The sequence below is a fragment of the Ambystoma mexicanum genome, chromosome 3q, assembly GCF_040938575.1.
Source record: "Ambystoma mexicanum isolate Mex_15411 chromosome 3q, UKY_AmexF1_1, whole genome shotgun sequence".
Taxonomy (NCBI): domain Eukaryota; kingdom Metazoa; phylum Chordata; class Amphibia; order Caudata; family Ambystomatidae; genus Ambystoma; species Ambystoma mexicanum.
The window spans coordinates 1,173,642,976-1,173,664,444 of record NC_090926.1 but is presented as its reverse complement, the minus strand read 5'-3'; the positions used below and the strand labels follow the sequence as shown (position 1 = coordinate 1,173,664,444).

General features: G+C 46.1%; 1 protein-coding gene across 1 annotated transcript in view; it reads left to right on the top strand.

The window, feature by feature from the left end:
• The window catches only part of LOC138447726 (hepatic lectin-like), a 438,341-nt gene extending 417,294 nt beyond the window's left edge, over positions 1–21,047 (top strand). The window contains exon 9 of the mRNA XM_069604027.1: positions 20,157–21,047. Coding sequence (XP_069460128.1) covers positions 20,157–20,295 — 139 coding nt within the window. The 3' untranslated portion in view covers positions 20,296–21,047. The remainder of the gene's footprint in view (positions 1–20,156) is intronic.
• Positions 21,048–21,469: the final 422 nt, after the last annotated feature.

The following is a 21,469-nucleotide window of genomic DNA, read 5'->3' as shown; positions in this document are numbered from 1 at the left end:
TAATCTATAATTATGTTATTTTTTTTCATTGCACAGCGCCACAAATGCCTTTCGCAAGGTTTATGCGTTAACAAAATCCTGTAATAAAATACCTACAAATAAAATATGGAGGAGCTGTAAAAATTGTGGTAATTGAGTTGCTGGCATTTTTTTATGTGCTTTTTGAGTGTGATTTTTTTTGGTTGTGCTTTCTTAACATCTTGCACCCCAGATTGTACTGCATTTTGTACCCTGTGTGAACTTTCTAACTTGGGTGTTGTGCTTTTTAACTTCCTGCACACCAGATTGCATTACATTTTCTACCCTGTGTGGACTTACTTTAGGTGTTGTGCTTTTTAACATCTTGCACCCTAGATTGTTTAGCATTGTGTTCCCCTCCCGTATCTACTTGGCCGCCTTGTGATCTGGACCAGAACTAGCAGTGCAGCCTCTCTCCTCTTTTCTCCAACTATCCTCTGCCACCCTGATGGCACTCACCATCTCTCCTATCTTCTCCAACTGCTTCATTATCACCTACCCTCCTTCTCTTACAAGGTCTGGAAGGACAAAAACGCAAAAAAGATACAGTGAGAGCCAACTCTGGCCTTCCCATCGCAGACACCTATGTGAGAGCAACTTCCAGAGAGGTCTTCACTGATATCCACTTTTCTGTCCCCTCTCCAGATCTATGGACCCCTCATCTCATCTCTACTCTCTCCCCTTTCACTTCCTCTCTCATTAACGGTGGCACCAAGTGGGTAGTCCTCTTGGCTGGCTTCTCATCCTCACATTGCATCGTTAATGTCGACCACACTGGCAATATCCTGGTTCAGGGTCATCAACCCAACCTCCTGCTCTTTGACCTGCCTGCCTTCCCTCATTAATTGCCTTCCTTCTGCTGCCTATCCTCCTACTGCTCTCACTGTCCCTTCCCCTCTTACCTGAGCACAATGCCCCTGTACTCCTCCTCAGAAAACCCACAAAGGCAGAGACATCATCCTCCTAGCGACTCTTAATTCCTGTTCAGCCAGCAAACACTCTGCTGACATCTGCCTCCTTCTTGAAGACGCTGACCTCAACATCCTCGCTCTCACCGAGACATGGTTCAATGCCAGCTCAGTCACTCCTTTTGACTCTACAAAAGTGTAGAGTGGCATAACGGAAGTGGCAAACCCCAGGCTCACCCTCTGACAAACTGGTCGGCCGCCTGCTCCAAAGGCAATGCAGATGCTCCATCTGTGCCAAAAAAGGGCACTCATTCAGACACGGGTATCTGGTGCATCCAATAACACGGCCAAACATCAAATCTGCAGTGAACTAGCCAACCCTTCCGCAGTCTCCTCCTCTCCTCTTCTGTACCAGGCCCTCTGCAACTCACTAGCCACACACTTTGCCACCAGAACTCAGGGCATCCTGAATACCCTTGTTACTCACCCGCCAAACCCATCCTACGCCCCCTTGCCCACTTACCCACCTCCTTCCGCCTTCCCCTCCTTCTCCCGTTACACCTGAAGTAGTTACCAGAGATGTCTGCTCCATGAAGGTTTCTTCCAAACAGGTTCCCCCTGCTCATCCAGGACCATCAAGGAAAACATTGTCTCTCATGCCCCTGCACTTGCTGATTTCTGCAACCACTCTTTTGCTGCTGGATCTTTCCCATCTCCCTCAAGCACTCACTTGTGTGCCACCTCCTGAAAAAACCTTCGGCAGACCCTACCTGTCCAGCCAACTACCGCCCTATTTCAATCACCCTCTTCCAGGGGAAACTGCCAGAGAAGCTGGTCTTGCCCCAACTCAACTTGCACACTGAACTTGTTGGTGGTCTCCATGACCACCAGTCTGGATTCTGAGCATCCAGAGGCACAATAACTCCTCTTCTGAACACCTGTGAAGAACTGCTTGCATCCCTGCACTCCAGCTCACCAGCTGTCCTCATCCTACTTGATCTCTCCTCTGCCTTTGACACTGTCAAACATTCCATCCTCATACAAAGGCTCCACGATACCCTTGGTATCTCTGAACGGGCACTGGAGTGGCTGACCTCTTTCCTAAAAGACCGCTCTTCCCAAGTCTTCCTGGGCACCTTATCCTCTCCTACTTCCTTCTCCACCTGTGGTGTCCCCCAGGGTTCTATCCTCTCCCCCTGGATTTGTAACATCTACCTTGCTCATCTAGCACTCCTCACCCCCTCCTTCTGCCCCAATTTCCATTGTTATGCAGATGATGCTCAACTCTTTATTATACTTCCTGCTGACTCACTTGCACCTTCCTCCATCCCTGACTGTCAATCTGCAATCCAGGCCTAGTGCACTTCCAACAATCTCTGCCTCAATGCCAGCAAAACTGAGATCCTTCCGATTGGGACCCTTGCTCCCTCCTTCTTCCCCTCATTGTGGCCTTCCCCCTGGGGCCTTCCCCCTGCGCATTCAACTGAAGCCAGAAACCTTGGAGTCATCTTTGACTCCTCTCTCTCCTTCCTCCATCACACTCAGGACATTGCTAAGAAGTCCCACTTTCAACTCTTCCTTCTCAAAGGAATTCTCCCTTTTCTCACTTTCCCCCAAAAGCTCAATGTTTACCGAGCCCTGGTTCTCTCTAGGCTTGACTATTGCAATAGCCTCCTCCTTAATATTCCTTCTTCCACTCTGCGACCCCTTCAGCTAATCCAGAATAGAGCAGCAAGAGTTATCCTTGGACTTAAGCCCAGAGACCACATCTCTAATGCCCTAAAATGTCTTCACTGGGTCCCAGTTGCTGCACAGATCAAATTTAAATCCCTCGAGAGGCCACCAGGGAGCGCAAGCTTGATAGCAGCCTGATTGTTCTGCTCCCCGAAGGCCCCGGGAGATTTGCAGAGATTTAGAGGGGAAAAAGGAACGCTACCCCCCCCACTAAGGCGTTAACCAGCAGTGGGAACCTTTGGGGACCCCGGCGACACCTTCCGATCCTTGGAGGTGCCCGGGTCCCCAAGATATTTGACTCGGAGTGCTCGCGCTCCCCCTTCCAGGCTCACGCCGCGCGGAGAGCAGAGCTGCGCAGCCGGGCCCCTCCCCCCTGCAGCCGAACACCCAGCCGCGACCAGCCCGCGGAGCCGATACTCCACGGCCCTGCTGGCAGCATCAGAGGATTGCTGAGACCCTGCGGGGATCTGGGCCACTGCGCCCCCGCTTACCCACGACTCGCCTGCTTCCCGCTCCTGCCGAGGCTCGGCTTGAGAAGCAGACGCATTAGGCGGCCTGGGTTCTTACTGCCGTGTGCCCTGCCTGTGCAGCCGTGTCCCTTGAGCCCCCACTGGGAGCCCCACACACCAGCTCGAGCCGTTGCAGGAGCGTGCCTAGCCCCCACTCTTCTTCCTCCCCACCACGGAGAGTACCACGACCACAAGGGCCCCAGAGATCCTCTTCAACTGCCTATGGAGTGCAGCAAGCTGTGACACATACCATACAGGCCCGGGCTGACGTGGGAGCGCGCCTGGGCCGCTCTGGTACGCGGCTGCCCCCCCCCACAGGGTTAACTGCCCTTGACCAGACAGGACAAATTGGCGCGGGCCTCCCTCAATAGGGAGGACCATATCATAACCCCACAAAATCACCCTCTTCCTTGCTGGCCCAACCCCCCATCCAGGGGCTCAAATTCCACCCGCAGCAGAGTCCACCAGACCCAGGGGAAAGCCCGAGGGGCTACCACTCCAGCTACCTCAAAACGACTCCTCCAGGCCCACGCTGGTGCAACGGTGAGTACTAGCAACCGGGGGGTGCTGGCATCCAGGCCACCTACATCAACCACTCCCCCTCCTACCACCACACTGGAGAACCATTGACAGGGGAGTGTCAGCGCAGGAAGAAACCCCTGACACTGTATGAAGAGACACAAATAGAGGGTCCCCTGTGGTCCTACATAGCGGAATACAAGTGGCGTCTGACAACCCCACAGCCATAGAAGCAATCCCCAACAAGAAGCAAAGATTAAGGTGTACTGGTGACCCCTAAGATGACCCCTGTGATACGTGCAGACCCCCCGAGGAGCGAATCTAAGCACCAAATCTCGTCCACCTTGCGACAACCTATAGGATCTGAGCCGAGGGCGGGGGGGAAAAAGCCCTGAATCCCTGGGGATACTACTGGGAACATTGAGAAACCACAAAGACCCAGGGGCGAAAACACCTCATGAGTTAGAAGGAAACCCTGGCAAAATATCAATTCATACCCGGAGATCCTGAGATGGATGGACCAACACCTCATCCGCGCCGACCACTGACATGAACACCATGCAGACTAACATTCAGACTATCCTCGATGAAATCAGGGGGATGAGAACGGATATGGGAGCCAAGCTGGCTGACCTGACCGCCAAAGTCGCTACGCTGGAGGACAGAGTGTAAGGGGTGGAGAATAACCAGGCATCCACCGACCTCCTGGAAACACAGATGGAGGCAAGGTTTAAGGAGATGCAGCGACGGGAGGGGGAGCTCCTTCTCAAAGTTGATGACATGGAAAACCGAGAACGAAGAAGTAACTTGCGATTTCTTGGCCTGACGGAGGTGGAGGGGGAGACCCAGACTGGTCTGGAGGGCAAACTGCAAGAGATCATTAGGATTGTCCTGTGAAGTGATTCCGGAGAAACCATCCTGATTGATAGGGTCCATCGAGCCAGCGGAGGTGGCAGGGGCCCACGCTCTGTGCTTGCGAGGTTCCACTACTACAGAGACAAAGTGAGAATACTTGAAAGGGCTAGGACCCTAAGAGACATACAATACGAAAACTTCAGAGTGGCAATCTATCAGGACCTGTCTGCCCTCACGCTACAAATGAGTAAAAAATGCGGGCCACTTACTAGATGGCTACAGGAGAAAGGGGTCAGGTACCGGTGGTGGCACCCATTCTATCTAGCTTTCAAATGGCAGGGGGAGAACCATCAGCTCAGGACTGGAGAGGACATTCGAAGAGCCATTGACAAACTGGTTGGGGCCTCCCCAGGACCCTCGGGGGAAACGAGCGGTACCGATAGGGACCTGAGCCGCGCCCCACGGGGCCCTGACTTAAGCCAGGGGAAGCACAAAGTGAAGGGCACTCGAAAATTCCAAAAGATCAGAAACCCCCCTGGGGTTCGCTGGGGCTCTACGTGACCATGGGGAAGATGGAGAATGAAATAAATGAAAAGGAATGAGATATTCAATTTTTCCTTTTTACAATATGATCCCCCACGTCATCCTCATGGGCCCCACCAGGCTGCGGGGTGTTGTGTGTCGCAGTTTTGATGTTGCCACTGTTGGCAAGGTGGACCTATGTGATTATACGGGAGGGAGAGAATGAAAAGAAATGTGATGTTATTTCTCTGTAATGCAACCACTCACACATTCCCTGTGGGTTCAACCAAGTTGGGGGGAGTTATATGTAGCATTTGGGTGTTGCCGCGGTTGGCGGGGTTTATGTTGAAATTGATATTTGAAGGCGTTGGAGCCTAACTGTCAGAGATATGGACAGGTTCCTTTGTTTTCAGAGCCGAGTGTAACCTCCAAGAGCAAAGAGACCCCTCCCAACTTGCACTGGAAGTTGACCCATGATGGGTCCCGTGACCTGCGGGACACAACGCAAGCTGTGGGGGCAAAGAGAGGAGAAAGTGGAACGAGGTCTGGTGGGGAGATTAAATCCCGACTAACTACGGGAAAAGTTCCTGAAGGGACAAACGCGGAGGGTAGAGTCCGCACCTCTTTATTTTCTAATTGTATTTATTTTTATTTTTATCCCGGGGCCCAGGGTAGCGGCCCTGGTGGTTCGTTGACCAACCCCGATGCTTGTCGGTCGATGGAGACGAACGCCTAGCAAAATGGGAAAGGGAAACAGGGAAATAGGGACGGGAGGGGGGGATAAAACAAAAAGGGGACGTCATACCATGGTTCTGGGATTCAACTTTATGGACGACAATGAGGGTAACAACCAAAGTTTTATTGAGCAAGGGTAGCGACGATCATGGTTGAAGGACGAATCGGCACGCTCAATGTCAAGGGCCTCAACTCACAAAAATTAAGCGATCTCTCACAAGAAACTTATTCCGCAAACAGAAATTGCTAGCCCTCTTCCTACAAGAAACGCACTACAGAAGGGGGGCGGAGTCGACAATCAAGGGAAAGGAGATAGGTAGAAATTTCTGGGCCTCGCAGAAATCCTCGAAGAAGGAGGGAGTTGGCATCCTTCTGGGTAAATCACTGCATCTCACCGATGTGGAGACAAAGAGGGGCTTTGGAGGTGGATTTATGGGGATAAAGAGGTTATCCCAGGGCATACGAGTCACACTAGCCACCCTGTATGCACCCAACACTGGCCAAACCAAGTTTATTCATAAAGTTCTCAAGGTCATGGACGAATGGGCTGAGGGGGCCACGATCCTGGGCGGGGATTTCAACCTTATCACAGACCCTCATCTGGATTGGTGGTCGGCCAAGGGGATGGGACCAAAAGCCCCTGCGAAGGATAACCTTGCTTTTAGGGACCTCCTACAAGAATATTATTGGGTGGATGTGTGGCGTAAATGCTCGCAAGCCCCTGGGGGTTATACGTTCTTCTCCCCTCCCCACCAAACATATACTAGAATTGACCTGCTATTGGTATCAGAGGAGGTAGGGGGGGCTTTCGGGAACCCTGCAGTTGAATCTGTGACCTGGTCGGACCACGAGCTTCTCGTTATGGAATGGCGAATGCAAGCCACCCTGAAATCATACAGGTAGCGCTGTAACGACACCCTCGTGAGGGACCAGGTGTTTAGGGAATTCTTAAGGAAGGAAATAGAGGCCTTCTTTGTATCCAACGACACAGCGGAAATCCCTATGGTCACAGTCTGGGAGGCGGCAAAGGCTACCTTTAGGGGCCTCCTCATTGCGGAGGGCTGGAGCAAGAAGCGAGAGAGAGCGCTGATAGAATCTAAACTCCGGGAAGACCTGCGGGCCATGAGGACTCAGCTCACCAAGGGAAATGTGGACCGTGAGAATCTCCTGAGCGAAATGAGAGAGAAGAGACAAGCCCGACACACAATCCTGATTGGGGAGGTGGTCAGAAAAATGAGATACACAAAACAGAGGTATTATGAGAAGGGGGATAAGGTCGGGACTCTCTTGGCGCACATGGGCAGATGGGGAGCAGGTGCAAGTGGATCTAGGTCACCTGGCCTAAGCCCCACCCACCTGGTGCCTTTCTGCCTGCCGCTCTTTTTCACCACTTAGCAAGCCCTGCCCAACTGGTGCCTTCCTGCTTGCCGCTCTTTTTCACCACTTAGCAAGCCCACCCACCTGGTGCCTTCCTGCTTCCCGGTCTTTTTCACCACTTAGCAAGCCACGCCCACCTGGTGCCTTCCTGCTTGCCACTCTGTTTCCCTACTTAAGGAGCCCTCCAGCTTCTTTTCCTTTTTTTTTTAATTTTTTTTATTTTTAAAAGTTTTATTTGTTTTAAGTCGAGATGTAATTAAAAAAAAAAAACATCAAGACCTTTACAAATCATGAGTAAATACATTTCTGAGTATTAAAAGAACTTACATATAAATTCATATATTATATAAGATAAAAAGAACAGCTACAAGTGCATGTTGAATTTATAACTCCATGGCAGTCAGCATAAAGATATAAGTACAAAAATCATCAGAGACAAGATCCATGGTCCTGCCGTTTGTCGCCCCCTAGATAGTTTGGGCCGTTATATCGAAACTAAAACAACCTGGTCCAGGCGTGTAAACACTTCATCAACACTAATTGTCCATCAAGTATGAAACTAAACACCCATCAGCAGCTTTAACTCAATGGTCTTTACTAAGCATGTAGTTCGAATTATCGAGGCATTTGTCGCCCCCCACATACTACTAGTCCAGATCCATTCCCTCGATTCAATAGTATTTGCCTCCACAAATGATTCTATCATTCTACAGCGTGCCTTTTCGAAGTAAGTGCAATACAAAAACAGATGTTTAAGGGATTCGGACGTCTGCTTGCAAAAGCGACAGATTACACATATATCAGCTACATCTTTCTTGAACCAATGCTTTTGTCTAACCCGTGTGTGTAGCAAGTCGAACCTAAACAACATAAAAGTTTGCTGCACCTTGGGACAAGGGCATAGATTTAGATATGTCATGCGAGGTGTTTGTTTATGCACAAATTTATTGTATTCTAAGAAAGAGGAGTAATTGGCTATTTTTGTGCAAATATCCACCCAATCAGTTTGATACAGTTTTTTTTTAATCTTTTCCTGAAAGAGCTCTAAATCATCACATGTTAAATTAATCCTTTCCATAATTCCTATCATACGTTTTTTATATTGAACTATGGAGGGAGGATTCTTATTCAACATCATAGTATGAAGATCTAAGTATAGTGAATTCTTTGGCGGGTATAACATTTTCGCAAAATTCACTAGTAATCTCAAGTTGTATTTAGCGGATAGAGAGTTCAGGCCTAATTCATGTATAACAATCACGTTAGGCATGGATGGGGGCAGATCAAGAGTGTATTTCCACATCTGCCCCTGTAATTGGTCAAAAAGTGGGCCCAAATCACTAAGATATTATTCCACTCCGTAGAGTAATATTGCCTCTACTTTTTTTAGATAAAATTCTAAGAGAGGAATTAATGAGAATTTACAGATCTTATTTTGGAGCACTTTCATTTGATATTTTAGAGTAGTCGCCTTTATACAAAACTTTCAAGCTCTTCAAGAATTAATGCAGCAAAGATTTTAGCCGCTACATCAATGATTGCTACTGGTCTGAAGTTATTAGGATCTGAAATACTACCCTTTTTGTGTATCGGAATAATGATAGACGTAAGCCATGAGCTTGGAATTACCTTGGCTCGAAATATCTCCTGATAGGTGCCATAAAATATATTAGACCAGAACAGTGGGTCGTCTTTAATTAGGCAAGGTGGAAGGCCATCCGGCCCAGGACATTTGGAGCTTTTTAACCTATAAATTGCAGCAGAAATGTCGTTCTTGTTCCAAGGACAACTATCAGGAATTAATTGCGACGCAGGTGCATCTTCATACTCCATAAATTCAACAGGTAAAGCAAATTTTTTAAGAAAAAACGAGTACCATGCTGTGCTGTCTATGCAAGATTCGACACCTCGAGGAGTCTCTTTTTCAAAAGATCTTATCGTTTTCCAAATATCTTTGTTTTTTCTGTTACATAATAGATTAACCATTCGTTGATTTTGTTGAATTTTTTTTAGCATACGTAACTCTTTAAGGTTCTTTTTGTAATGCCACAATATTTTTTTTTTCTCGAAGCGATATTCACTCTGAGTCATGGTGAGCCTGGATTTCGTTATTTTGCGTAGCTCACGAATTTTCTTTATTTTTAGTTCAGCAGTGACATGACAATACAAATCACGCCCTTCTACTCTCCTTTCCTTCGAGGAGTCGTCTGTAGACAACTTTGCAAGGTGCGCCGCTATTGTCTTACCGTTCCAATTTGAGATTATTGCATTGTCAATATTGTTAACAGTATGGGTTTTCCAAAGGTCTCTGTTTATCAGAGCCGTAAACCTCCGACATGTAGACCGAGACCAGTTGATAGACAACGTAGGTCTATCACATTGAATAAGACCTAAGTGAGTCAAGGGTACGCAGCGTGCAAAGTAGTTTACTATAGCAGAAGAAATCACAGCATGATCCCCAAACACAATTTCCAAAGATTTAACTGGCGCTAGTGTGCCTGAAAGCTCTTTGGATACAAACATGTGATCGATCCATGATTGGCTATTTCCTCGTTTCCATGTAAATTGACAATGAAGTGCAGAAGTTAAAGCAAGAAATATGTTCCAATCTTCAAAAAGCCTAATCCACTTGTCTCCTTTATTAAGTGAGGCTTGCAGATAGGGGGAACTAACGTTCCTATTATAGTTATCATCAGTACATAATGCATTGAAGTCACCTCCGATAAATATTTTCCCATTAGGTGCTTTTGCTAGAGCAGTGGTGAGAGTCTCACCGAAGAGCTCAGAGGCTTCTTCTATGGAAAGTTGTGAGGGATTCCAGTAAAGAGAAATCAAGAGTAGATGACCATGTAAGTTCACATCAAAGCAAATGTCGCACATAATAAACAAATCATTGTGATATATATTATTGATAGTGAATTTTAACGTGGTATCAATCAAAATCATTAGACCCCCTGAGGGTCTTCCTTCACCACCTTTCTTTGCTTGGTGAAAACATACCGCAAATCCCTCAATTTCAATGGTTGTAAGCGCCATCGTTTCCTGAACAAGCAGAATATTTGGAGCATGTTCTAATTGAAGCTTATCTTTCCATTTTAGAAGATTACTAATGCCACAACAATTCCATGACATGATAACTAAGTCGTTATTTTATAACGTATTTGTAGGTGGAGTTACATTAACAACTGTTTTCACCAAAGGTTCCAACCATTTTAGACCATTAAGGGCGTTCGTAAGAGCTGACAGATGTTCTATCATGTTGTTGTGTAATTTCTTATCGCCCAAGTTCGAAGTATTAAGCTGAGAGCCCACCATCAGCGGGGCGTGTATGAATTCCATAAACTCCATGGCTGTCTTTATGTGGTCGAACCCCATCATTTCAAGTCCCAGAGACTGGAGATCACTTCGATGTTCCCATATCAGTTTTGCAATAATGGGTGAAATCATATTCGATAACATTCTGTTGTTGTTTGACGCGGGTAAGCGAATCCACTCTATATCGTTAGACCCTAAATTTCTTAAAGATGGAATTTTATAAAGTGCGTTCATGAGAAATGAGCGATTAATTCGTGCCGTACCGTTAATCTGAGGGTCACTTTTCCACCCCACGATAGTTTTCATTTCTGGGGGTATTTTATGAAATTGCAGCATAATCTGGGAGTCTTTAACTTCACTAACTGTATCCTGAACTTTATTTTCAGTCTCAGCGTTTTCTTTTTTTTTAGTGGATTCACCTTCCCCCCGTTGATGGCTAGACGGCACAGTCCGTACTTCCATTTGGATATTTGTAGTACTTGGTTTTTGCGATGAATGTATCGATTCTTCTAGCGTTGAGGTGCCTATGATAGCTATCGGCTGCTCATGCGTGATCTTCTGAGAAAATGGCAGTTGAGTCTCTGATTTGTTGGGTTCGGTTTTAGTAACTACCTCCATTATTACATTAATTTTGTCTGTCACAAGAGAGTCGCACGTATTTATTTTCTCTGTACCGTCGCATGTTTCGGTTGGTTTCACATGTGGTACGCAACCGTTACTACATTTATTTTGCGTATTCCGCACCAAGCTGTCAGATTTTTTCGAAGACAGGTCTTTAAAGAATGCTGTTACCTGTGATTGAATCATGTTTTCAATGCTAGGCTGTAGCCCGTCTTCCTTCATGTTTATTTTTTCTTCCACTTTACACTTTTGGATGGGAGATTACAACAGAGACTTTTTTTTTTTTGCTAGGAGATTTAGACGTTATTAACGTGTCACTTCTTTGGCATTTTGTAGATTTAATTTGTAATGCAAACTTGCTTTCATCATCTAATTCATTCATGTTCAGATTTTGTTCAGTCAGCTCTGAAGATGTTTTAGTAGGTGACAAATTTATTCCATTGTCATTTTCAAGTTCAGAGGCGAAATCATTTATTTTTTTTGCAGTGTTAGCACAATGACCCTTGTTTTTATGTCTTCTTTTTAATGCTTTAAAATGGTTTCTTTTAGCACGTCGCAATATAAAATAAATCTTATCTTGAGCATTGAGGGTGTCATGCACACCTTCATTAAGGTTTCCATTAGTAATCAGCTTAACCAAATCCGAAGGACTGTCAGGTGACTTGACAGGTAGGCTTGCATTTAATGCAGTATCTTCATGATCCGCAAGCGTTTTATCAGGCTCTTCGTTTGTTTTGGGCTGCATCAAAATTGATTCGATTTGACAGAGTCTGTCATGCTGGAGTTTAGCAATTTCCAAGTAATTCATGTTATTAATAGGTGAGAAATTGCCTTTTTGATTTTCATTGATCTCTTTGTGTTGAAGGATTTGAGCAAAGGTTATCGGGATTCCGTTGGCAAAAAACTGTTTGTCTGAAGTCTGTGAAGCAGCATTTTTTTTCTCAAGAAAATGAGTAGAATTAAACATCTCCTTTTTTACCAAGGCGGCTGCTCGGATGTGACAATCGGAGTGATATACATGACAATAATCTTGTGCTAGCATATAGCCTTCAATTTTTGAAAGTTGGGCCTTATTGCTTGCAAGCTCATTTTTCATCTCTTGTAATAAGAGGTGTGAATGTTCGTGTCCACGATCGAGTAGATTTAGGATTCTCGTGAAAATAGGTAGGTCATTGAGTTTTTGCTCTAAACCTTCTTCTTCGTTTATGTCATTGAATAAGGTCGCTTCAGGGACGTTTGAGAAGTTAAATATGGGGATAGACGTATTGACCGGTTTCTGTTTTCCTAAGCTTTCCTGCATGTTACTAGTGTCCGCAAGGTTCTTGAGAGGTGAGCTGGTTATAGGAGTTTGGCTGGCTAGGTTTATCGTGTGTTTCTTGTCGGAATTATTTAATCCGGCCAACAGCTCACTGGGTTTATGAAAGTGTACGTGTTCTCGCCAAGGGCCATTAATGGAGACCGGTGTTGAGGGGCCTAAGGAAAGTCTGGCTCTTTTGTCAAGATCGGACATAATCACCGGTGCCAGCATTGATATATCCGAAATAGGCAGGTATTTATTTGCGTGTATATCCACAATTATTTTTTGCACTTCACTAGTTTGCTCATCAGCCGCAAAAGGATCATTCGTAATATTTTAATTTGCTGTTTTTGTAGAACAGACTTCTATGTTGGCTAAACTCTCCAGATACATTTCTGGTGGCCGGTTCGTATCTAGAGTATCCCTCAAATCACCCGAATGCATAGACATCGATAAGAGTGAAGTCTTCCCATGCAACAAGGAAATGGGGCTAGACACCTCATTTTTTTTTTGGTTTTGTTTTTTTTTTTAGATTTTTCGCAGATTCTAACATGGGGATCGTTTTTAAAGGGCATTCCGTCCGCTTTTTCCCATTTCTCAAAATAGAATCCATAATTTCCCTTGGAATGCCACCTAGAGTTCAGATAACGTTAATTTATGGGCGGTCCTAAAGACAGGACTCGATCTCCCTATGAGGGTGAAATAGACAACTTAATAGGTCTCAACACAATTTTCATAAATTGTATTAAAGTCGGACCCCTAAGGGTAATTACACTCACCACACCCCTCACCCCAAAGAAGAGAGGCTCCAAACGCCCGTGCGCTCGCAGTGAACAGCAAACAGCACTTCGCTGTACTTCCCGGTGCGCGCGCAGGTGCGCTGGAGTCGCAGATTTTAAAGACGTACCAGCCACGTCACGAAGCTGAAGGGGGGGGGCTAAGTGCACTCGTAACACCCTACAAAAAATGAGATAATAAGGGTCGGTGAGGGACTAATAGCTGCAGTGTTATCCAATACGTGACCCCCACCACATAGAGAGTCAAGGCAGTCAATCAATACGTGGGACTACTGAACTACATTTACGTGTACCTTTACGTGTGCATTTACGTGTACATGTCCAAACACGAATTAGCCCTCTAAATCTGTGGACTGCCGACCACTATGCCTACAATACAGCATGCATGCTATAGATCAGCCCAAAGTCACCTCGGTTTCCTACTTCCGAGTCAGGCAGAGAGTGTCCCGCAGAAAGACGTCCTCCAGGCGTATCGTCGAGTAGAATTCTCACGGCAGTCTCGGCGAAGTCGAGGCACAGTTTCAGCAGGGTAGAGTGTCCTCACAGTAAACAGCACTTCGCTGTACTTCCCGGTGCGCGTGCAGGTGCGCTGGAGTCGCAGATTTTAAAGACGTACCAGCCACGTCACGAAGCTGAAGGGGAGGGGCTAAGTGCACTCGTAACACCCTCGGTTTCCTACTTCCGAGTCAGGCAGAGAGTGTCCCGCAGAAAGACGTCCTCCAGGCGTATCGTCGAGTAGAATTCTCACGGCAGTCTCGGCGAAGTCGAGGCACAGTTTCAGCAGGGTAGAGTGTCCTCACAGCAAACATCACTTCGCTGTACTTCCCGGTGCAGATGGGGAGCAGGTGCAAGTGGATCTAGATCACCTGGCCTAAGCCCCGCCCACCTGGTACCTTCCTGCCTGATGCTCTTTTTCACCACTTAGCAAGCCCTGCCACCTGGTGCCTTCCTTCACCATCACTGTCTTGTGGCCAATGCTGGATTTGACTTTCATGGACTTCATTCATTCACGGTGCGTCACTCTTTCTCAACTCTCCTGCTGGACTTCCTTTGCATCTTGTACTCATGGTGACTCTGAATCATGCTGTTCCCATCTCAATCTTGTATTCTGGCTTGCAACATTATGTGTTACTACTGACTTCTGCAATTGTATTCGCTCTCCACGCTTGCTTCTCCACTCTTGTTGACTGCTTAATCTCTTTTCTCTCCTCCTTTCTCTTCTCCCTTTTCCTATCTCCTCCCCTTACTTTCTTCTATACACTTACTCTATCAGAATTTTCCCTGGACCTAATATGATAGCAACCTCGTCTGTTTCCTCCACCCTCCCATTACTGTTTTTTTCCTCCTCACACCCCCTCCAGCACTATCTGAAATCTCATCAGGCCTAGTATGATAGTCGCTTGTTTTGTTCCTCCCCTCCCTTTCTGCACCCCTCTCCCTCACCTTTTGTTTTTCCCTGGCTCTACCAGAAATGTCGTCAGGCCTAGTACGGTAGTCGCCTGTCTGTTTCCATTTCCTTCCCACTCTCCCCCTCCCTTCCTTATCTATGTCTTAGCTCTTGCACTATCTGAAATGTCGTCAGGCCGAGTACGATAGTTAATTTCACATCCTTACTGTTCATGGCCTGTAAGAATGTGGTTGTATTTTCCCTTGTTCCCTCCCTTGCCTTGAAGCGCTTTGAAACATATTGTGTATAGGCGCTATATAAATGAACGATCATATCATATCATATCATATCATATCAGGCTGAGGGGAAACAGGGCCGGCAGGCGGATAGAGAGGATTAGGGACGGGGCGGGTAACACCCAGATAAAAACAGAGCACATAGCCGAATCATTTGCAGCCTTTTATAAGGCCTTTTATGCTAAACAAAAGGATGAATCACTGGGGGAGATTCAAAGTTATCTCAAGGACCGCCCCCTACCTAGGCTCACGGACCTAGAGAGAGAATCACTTGATAAGGAAATAACAGAGGAAGAGGTGGAGGGGGCCATCAAAAGGCTTAAAGTAGGCAAGACCCCGGGGGGAGATGGATATACGGCTGATTTTTACAAACAATTCCAATCGGAGTTGATACAACCATTAACCAAATTGTTTAACCAAATTAAAACCCTGCACACCATTCCACCATCATTCCTGCAGGCCATGATCACAGTAATTCCTAAGCCCGGCAAGGGTCCTGTGGAGTGTAGCTCGTATAGACCCATCTCGCTCCTTAATACAGATGCTAAAATCTTTACTAGGATCCTTGCAACATGCTTGGAAAAGTGTCTCCCCCGACAGATCCACCCTAACCAAGTAGGCTTTGTAATGAACAGACAGGGAGCAGACAGCATGCGCAAAACCCTTCACATACTGAGCACAAAAGGGGTGAAATCTGAGGGAGCTCTCCTTCTGTCCCTGGATGCGGAGAAGGCTTTCGATAGGGTGAGCTGGGCTTTCATGGAGGGGGTTCTGTCATCTCTGGGGATGGGATCCAAGTGGCGGGGATGGATGACGGCCCTTTACTCTCGCCCGTCCGCTAGGGTGGTGGTGAACGGGGGAGAGTCGGAACCCTTCCCTTTGGAGAGAGGCATGAGACAGGGGTGCCCATTGTCTCCCCTCATATACGCACTAGCGATGGAGCCTTGGGCTATAGCGATCAGGGGAAACAACCAGATTCAGGGTATTAAAATAGGGGAATCTGACTACAAGATATCCTTGTTCGCAGATGATGTCCTCCTGTACCTCTCTAACCCATCCCAATCAGTCCCAGAGGTATTGCATAGTTTAGAACGATATGGGTCCCTTGCGGGTTACAAGGTAATGTAGACAAATCAGTTGTCTTTCCACTGGGCCAGCTCAATGATAGGGAGGGACACTATGTCGACACCCTCCCGTTCTGTAAACAGAGGGTCTCTGTCACCTGGGGATCTAGATACCATCAGACCTGGCTGATCTATTTAAGGAAAATTATCCACCCCTTTGGACGGCAGTCAAACATGACTTGCAGCGCTGGTCGAAAACCGGCCTTTCATGGATGGCTCGCCTTAACTCCATTAAAATGGTAATCCTCCCTAAATTTTTATACCTGTTTCAAATGTTGCTGACCCAGATACCGAAGCCATACCTCTTAGATGTCAAGCAGACTCTTCTCCGCTACCTGTGGGCCGGAAAGTCCCACAGGATTTCCTACGACACTCTAACAAGACCCAAGGACGAGGGTGGAGTTAACTTCCCAGACCTAGAGACTTATTATAAGGCATCACAACTGAGAATCCTCATTGACCACTTGGTGACTGGCCCAAAGAAACAATGGGTAATTCTGGATAACACACTTTTCACGCCGGTCACACTAGACGAGTGGCTATGGGTCCCTAAGGCATCTATCCCTGGAAGGATTCTGAAACACCCGGTGTTGGGGGTGTTGTGGCCCATATGGAAAGAGTGGGGATACCTCAGGTGGCTCACAACATGGCCCTCGCCCCTAAGCTGTATCTGGGCTCCTCCACTTTGGGAAGGGTCAACAAACCACTGGCCTTCCAACAATGGTATGAAGCAGGTCTTTGTAGAGCCAGACAGCTCTGGGTGAAGGGGGGGTTCATATCCATGGGGGACCTTAAGGATGCCCTGGGCCTCCCCAACCTCTCCCCTTTTCAATATCTGCAACTCAAGGGCGCCCCTACTGAGAGTAGGTGGGGAGACACGCTGAGGAGGGACTTAACAGACTTCGAGAAATTCCTCATAACACACAAGGGGACCAAAGTGGTGATATCGCGGCTCTATAGCTTTTTGTTGCTCTCCACCCCACGGGACCCCCCATCCTCCCAGGTACAATGGGAAAAAGATCTAGGCACACCCATCACGGAAAAAGGAAAGATGGACTAAGATCTGCAGGCAGGCCCATCGCTCCACAACCGCGCCCCAGTACCGCCATCAGGCCCTGAAGTTGATACACAGGTGGCACTACCCCCCACAGAGGATATCCAGAATGAGAAAAGGCTAGGACCCCCACTGCTGGAAATGCCATGTTGAAATAGGGGACTATGTTCATATGTGGTGGAATTGTCAGGCGGAACAAACTTACTGGAGTGACGTTCTATCGTGGATAAAAGGGGTAGATGGAATGGAGAGAACCTTGTCCCCCTGGCTACTATTGTTTGGTATTGAGGTTGACGGGGGTTCGAAGGTGAAACACGACCATATGTTACAGGTCATGTTAGTTGCGGCCAGATGCTGTTGGGCCCAAAAATGAAAATCGCCCCGACCCCCGGGGGAGTAGGAATGGGTATCAAAAACACAGGCAATCTATGACACGGAGTACTTAACTCACCTGATTGACAAATCGAAGTCTAACATTGAGGGCATATGGCTGCCATTTTTTGACAAATATGGGAAAGCAGCTTAAGATGTAAGCAACCATCTTTGACAGTTCCCCTGATTTGAGCATCGCTGTCTGCCCCCCCCCCCTTCCGGAGCGGGGAGAGAGTTGCTATGACGGAAAGTGTAATTTTTACACGTTGGACCTTGTGATTTGAGCGCCCCCTCTTTCTAAAGACTGCCTAGTGCTCACAATATGCCTCCAGTTAACATGTTGGACCTTGTCGTCATCATCCGACAGAACATGGTTGGGGAGACGGAGGGGGGCTGGAGCGGGAGGGGTGGGGGGAAAGTTGTGACCTCACTTTCATAAATGCCAATGTCTGTATCATTTTGTTGTCATGTCATAACTATAAAAGCTCAATAAAAACCAAATTTTCCCAAAAAATGTAAATCCCTCTGCATCATCCACAAGGCCGTCTGGGGACCACACTATCTGCAACTCTGTCTCTTACAAAATGCTCTATTTTGACTGATTTTTTTATTTTTGATACTGTTTTTAACTGCACATCAATAATATTTCACACATTCGACTCCCTTAAATTCCAAGTACAAAAACTTGACTGCGTCTGTCTGGTCACTCCCTTAATTAGGTGGGCCCCAGGCCTTTTAAAGGTTCCTCAGCCATCTGTGATCCTGAGGCTGGGCCCTCAAATTTTGCTTTATATTGCATTTGCTCCCCCTCCACCACCACTCCAGCCACCCCAATGTCTTATCCTACTTAAATCACTGAGGCTCCCAGTTTAAAAATGAATCTGAGAAATACAGAGCTCCTGGTGGAGGGCAAGCCTGCCAGTGTTGGGCCACATGACCTCGAAACTAGGATCCTGCCCCCAAGTTGCTCGAATTGGGAAGGATCTTCAAGTCCTAAATAATGGGAATCTCTCCACTGGCACTCAAGTCAGGACAGTAGTTTAAAAAAGGTTTTTGCACAGAGACATTTCTCAGGACAATGTTTCTGTTCCTAAATTTTCCATATAAAATTAAGGCGATGATGTCCTGAGTCTCAACAGTGACTATGGTCTGGGTCTCAACTATCTTTGACTAGGCTAATAGTGGATGCCAGAAGCACCCTAAGTATCTGTTCAACTGACTGTAGAGGCTGCAAAATGCATCAGCCCGCCTCTTGCTTACACTATGCACAGCGGAGCAGATCTCTTCTGCACTTACCAAGCTGTAACGGAAGCCGGTGGAGAGCTGAGTCAAATTCTAGACTCTATGCATTGCATGCAGAACCTTTAATGGCTATGGTCCACTGAGCCGCTGAAACAAATGTCGGTTCTATGTCCATGTTCATCCTCTGGGAATCTCTGTGTCGCTATATTTTGAAATTCCAAAGATTAAAAAGGGGTATTACCCAAATTGACCTTTTACAATTGACCTTTTGCACAATTGACCTTTATATTATTTTAGTTATTATATAAATGTATTGGGTTGGTTTTGGATTATAAATAATATAAGGGTATTGGGTGGGAGGTTGCAGGGGGTTTCCCCCGTATATATGTCCTAATAGACCTTCTAAATTAGGTAAATTCTCCTGAGGTCAATTCTCCCATGGTCATTTGTGAAAAGGTCAATTAGTATACAACCTAAAAAGGAACGAGCTGACAGCCAACATTTTCTGGTCTGTGTATGCCACTCGTAAGAATGGTCTTATTTTAGAGCCCAGAGCCATAGAGAACCATCTGAATGATCAAAATCCATCTTTTTGCAGTTTGAACATAATTCCGGATTTCACAGCCGGTACTGCACACAAGCTTATGGCATTCAAACACCTTCTTATTTAGCCGGAAAAAAGAGCCATCTGGGGAGTCCACTGCAATATCGCCAGGCGACAGGCCTTCACCTGCCAGAAGTGCTATTGCCATGCCGCTTGTCACTCATTGTACAGTGCTCTGTTGCTGGCCAGCTAAGATTGTGCTATGTAAATACCTAAAGACAAAACAAGGGTCTTCCCCGGTACCCAGTCCTAACTGTCCAGGAACAATTTAACATCGATCAAGAGCAACTGTGTTAGGAGTGACTAATTTATGGGTTCTATAGAAATTAAGACAAACAAATATCAGAATAAATTCTGCCAGATATCGTAAGTTCAATTAATATTATATGAAAACCTTATTAATTGTTCAAAGTAGTAATCACAGTAAACATGTGTACATAGACCCTAATCGACACGATACAGACATTTGTTTGTATAAACATTGTATCAAACCACTACTGCTTTTTCTACCTTTCACAAGACCTTACTAAAATATCATATTCATGTAATATTTTAAACACAATATTGTTTTTAGAAACTGTGGGTTTAGTAAGTGCACTCAAAATTATATTATTAAACAAATGAACTATATATGTACCTGTTAGGAGCTTCCTTTTGATGTCAATGCACTTTACAAGACTACATGACATAATATATATACACAAATATATGTATTATATATATATTTTCACAGAATATCCTCAGTGACTTGTAGCTGCCTTATAACTTAACTTTGGGGATACTTATGCTGTATATTGTAGTATAACACCGACTTTTGATACCAGTTATTCAAAACTGACCATTTCATCTTTTATGGGAATATCACTTTAGGTTTTGGAAAGAAGGCGAGCCCAACGACAGTCTTAAAAATGAAGACTGCGCCCATGTCTGGATCGACGGAGAATGGAATGACGTGCACTGCACCTATGAGTGTTTCAGTATCTGTGAAAAGAAGGCAATCTTGCAGTGATCCAAGCTGCGTTGTGTCCGCTACGTTTAAGTCCTAAGGAGTACTCTCACACTTGCTTGGCAGCACCAGATGAAGCCCTTCCTCGCTTTGCAAACCTCAGACTAGCGGATGTGTTCCAATACTAACTCATCTTTGTAACTTTACCTTGTTATGTTAGTGGGATTTATACCACACACTGCTGCATTTTGCATCGTCCCCAGGAACTCTGTATGGCCTCTGTAGGGCCGAGGGGTTGGTGTCTGCATTCTGTTCTGGTCTACTTACATCTTACTTCCTTCCCTTCCAAACCCCCCACTCTTTCAATCCTTTGAATATCAGTTTTCCGCTTACACTAAGCCCCTTTATTTTGCCTTAGTCCCGATCTATCTCCCCCCAGACCTCTTAAGTCTTTTTGTAATTACCTCGTCCTCCTACTACTACCTACGCTTCTACCACTCAATGCTCCTTTGATTCTTCTGGGTGACTTCAACCTCCATCTCACCTCTACCCATTTCGTCCTCCCACTTCTTCCTCTGCTTGATTCCTACCATCTTGTAACTGTAGCCTCTTTTGCTTCCCACGTTTTAGCTCTTCCTATCTATTCATCTGATCATTCTCCTCTTGCCTTCTCGCTTATTCCTCCTCTCCCTTTCCACTCCTTCATCATCCACATTTTCTTATCGAGACCTTTGGTCTTTTGACACTTCTCTATATATTTCTTCTTTAACATCGTCGCTTCTTTCTTTGGGTGTCCTTTCATCTTTCTCAGTTGACACTTACTCATCTTTGCTCTCAACTTCCATCCTAGACTTTCTTTAATTTACTTCCTCCTTCCCACCCTCTGGCGAAAATCTCAACCCCCTTCGGATTTTCTCTCCCTCTCTTCCCTCCACTCTGATTATGATGCGACCCTCATCTTGGACAAACCGCACTTTTGCACTAACCTTCTGGTTTCTCTTTCACCCTACCCTCGCCATTTATTTCAGATTCTTAATCGTATTTTTTCTCCCTGATCGTTCCCTCTCATCATCCCTTTCTGCATCCGATCTTCCCTCTTGCTTTTCTTCTAAAGTTACTCTTCTCTGCTCATATATCGTCTGCTCTTCTTTGTCTACCGCTTCTCCCTATCCCATCACTAGCCCCCCTTCCTCCTCTTCTCTGTCCTCTTTCTATCCCCTCACTGCTTCTGACAACT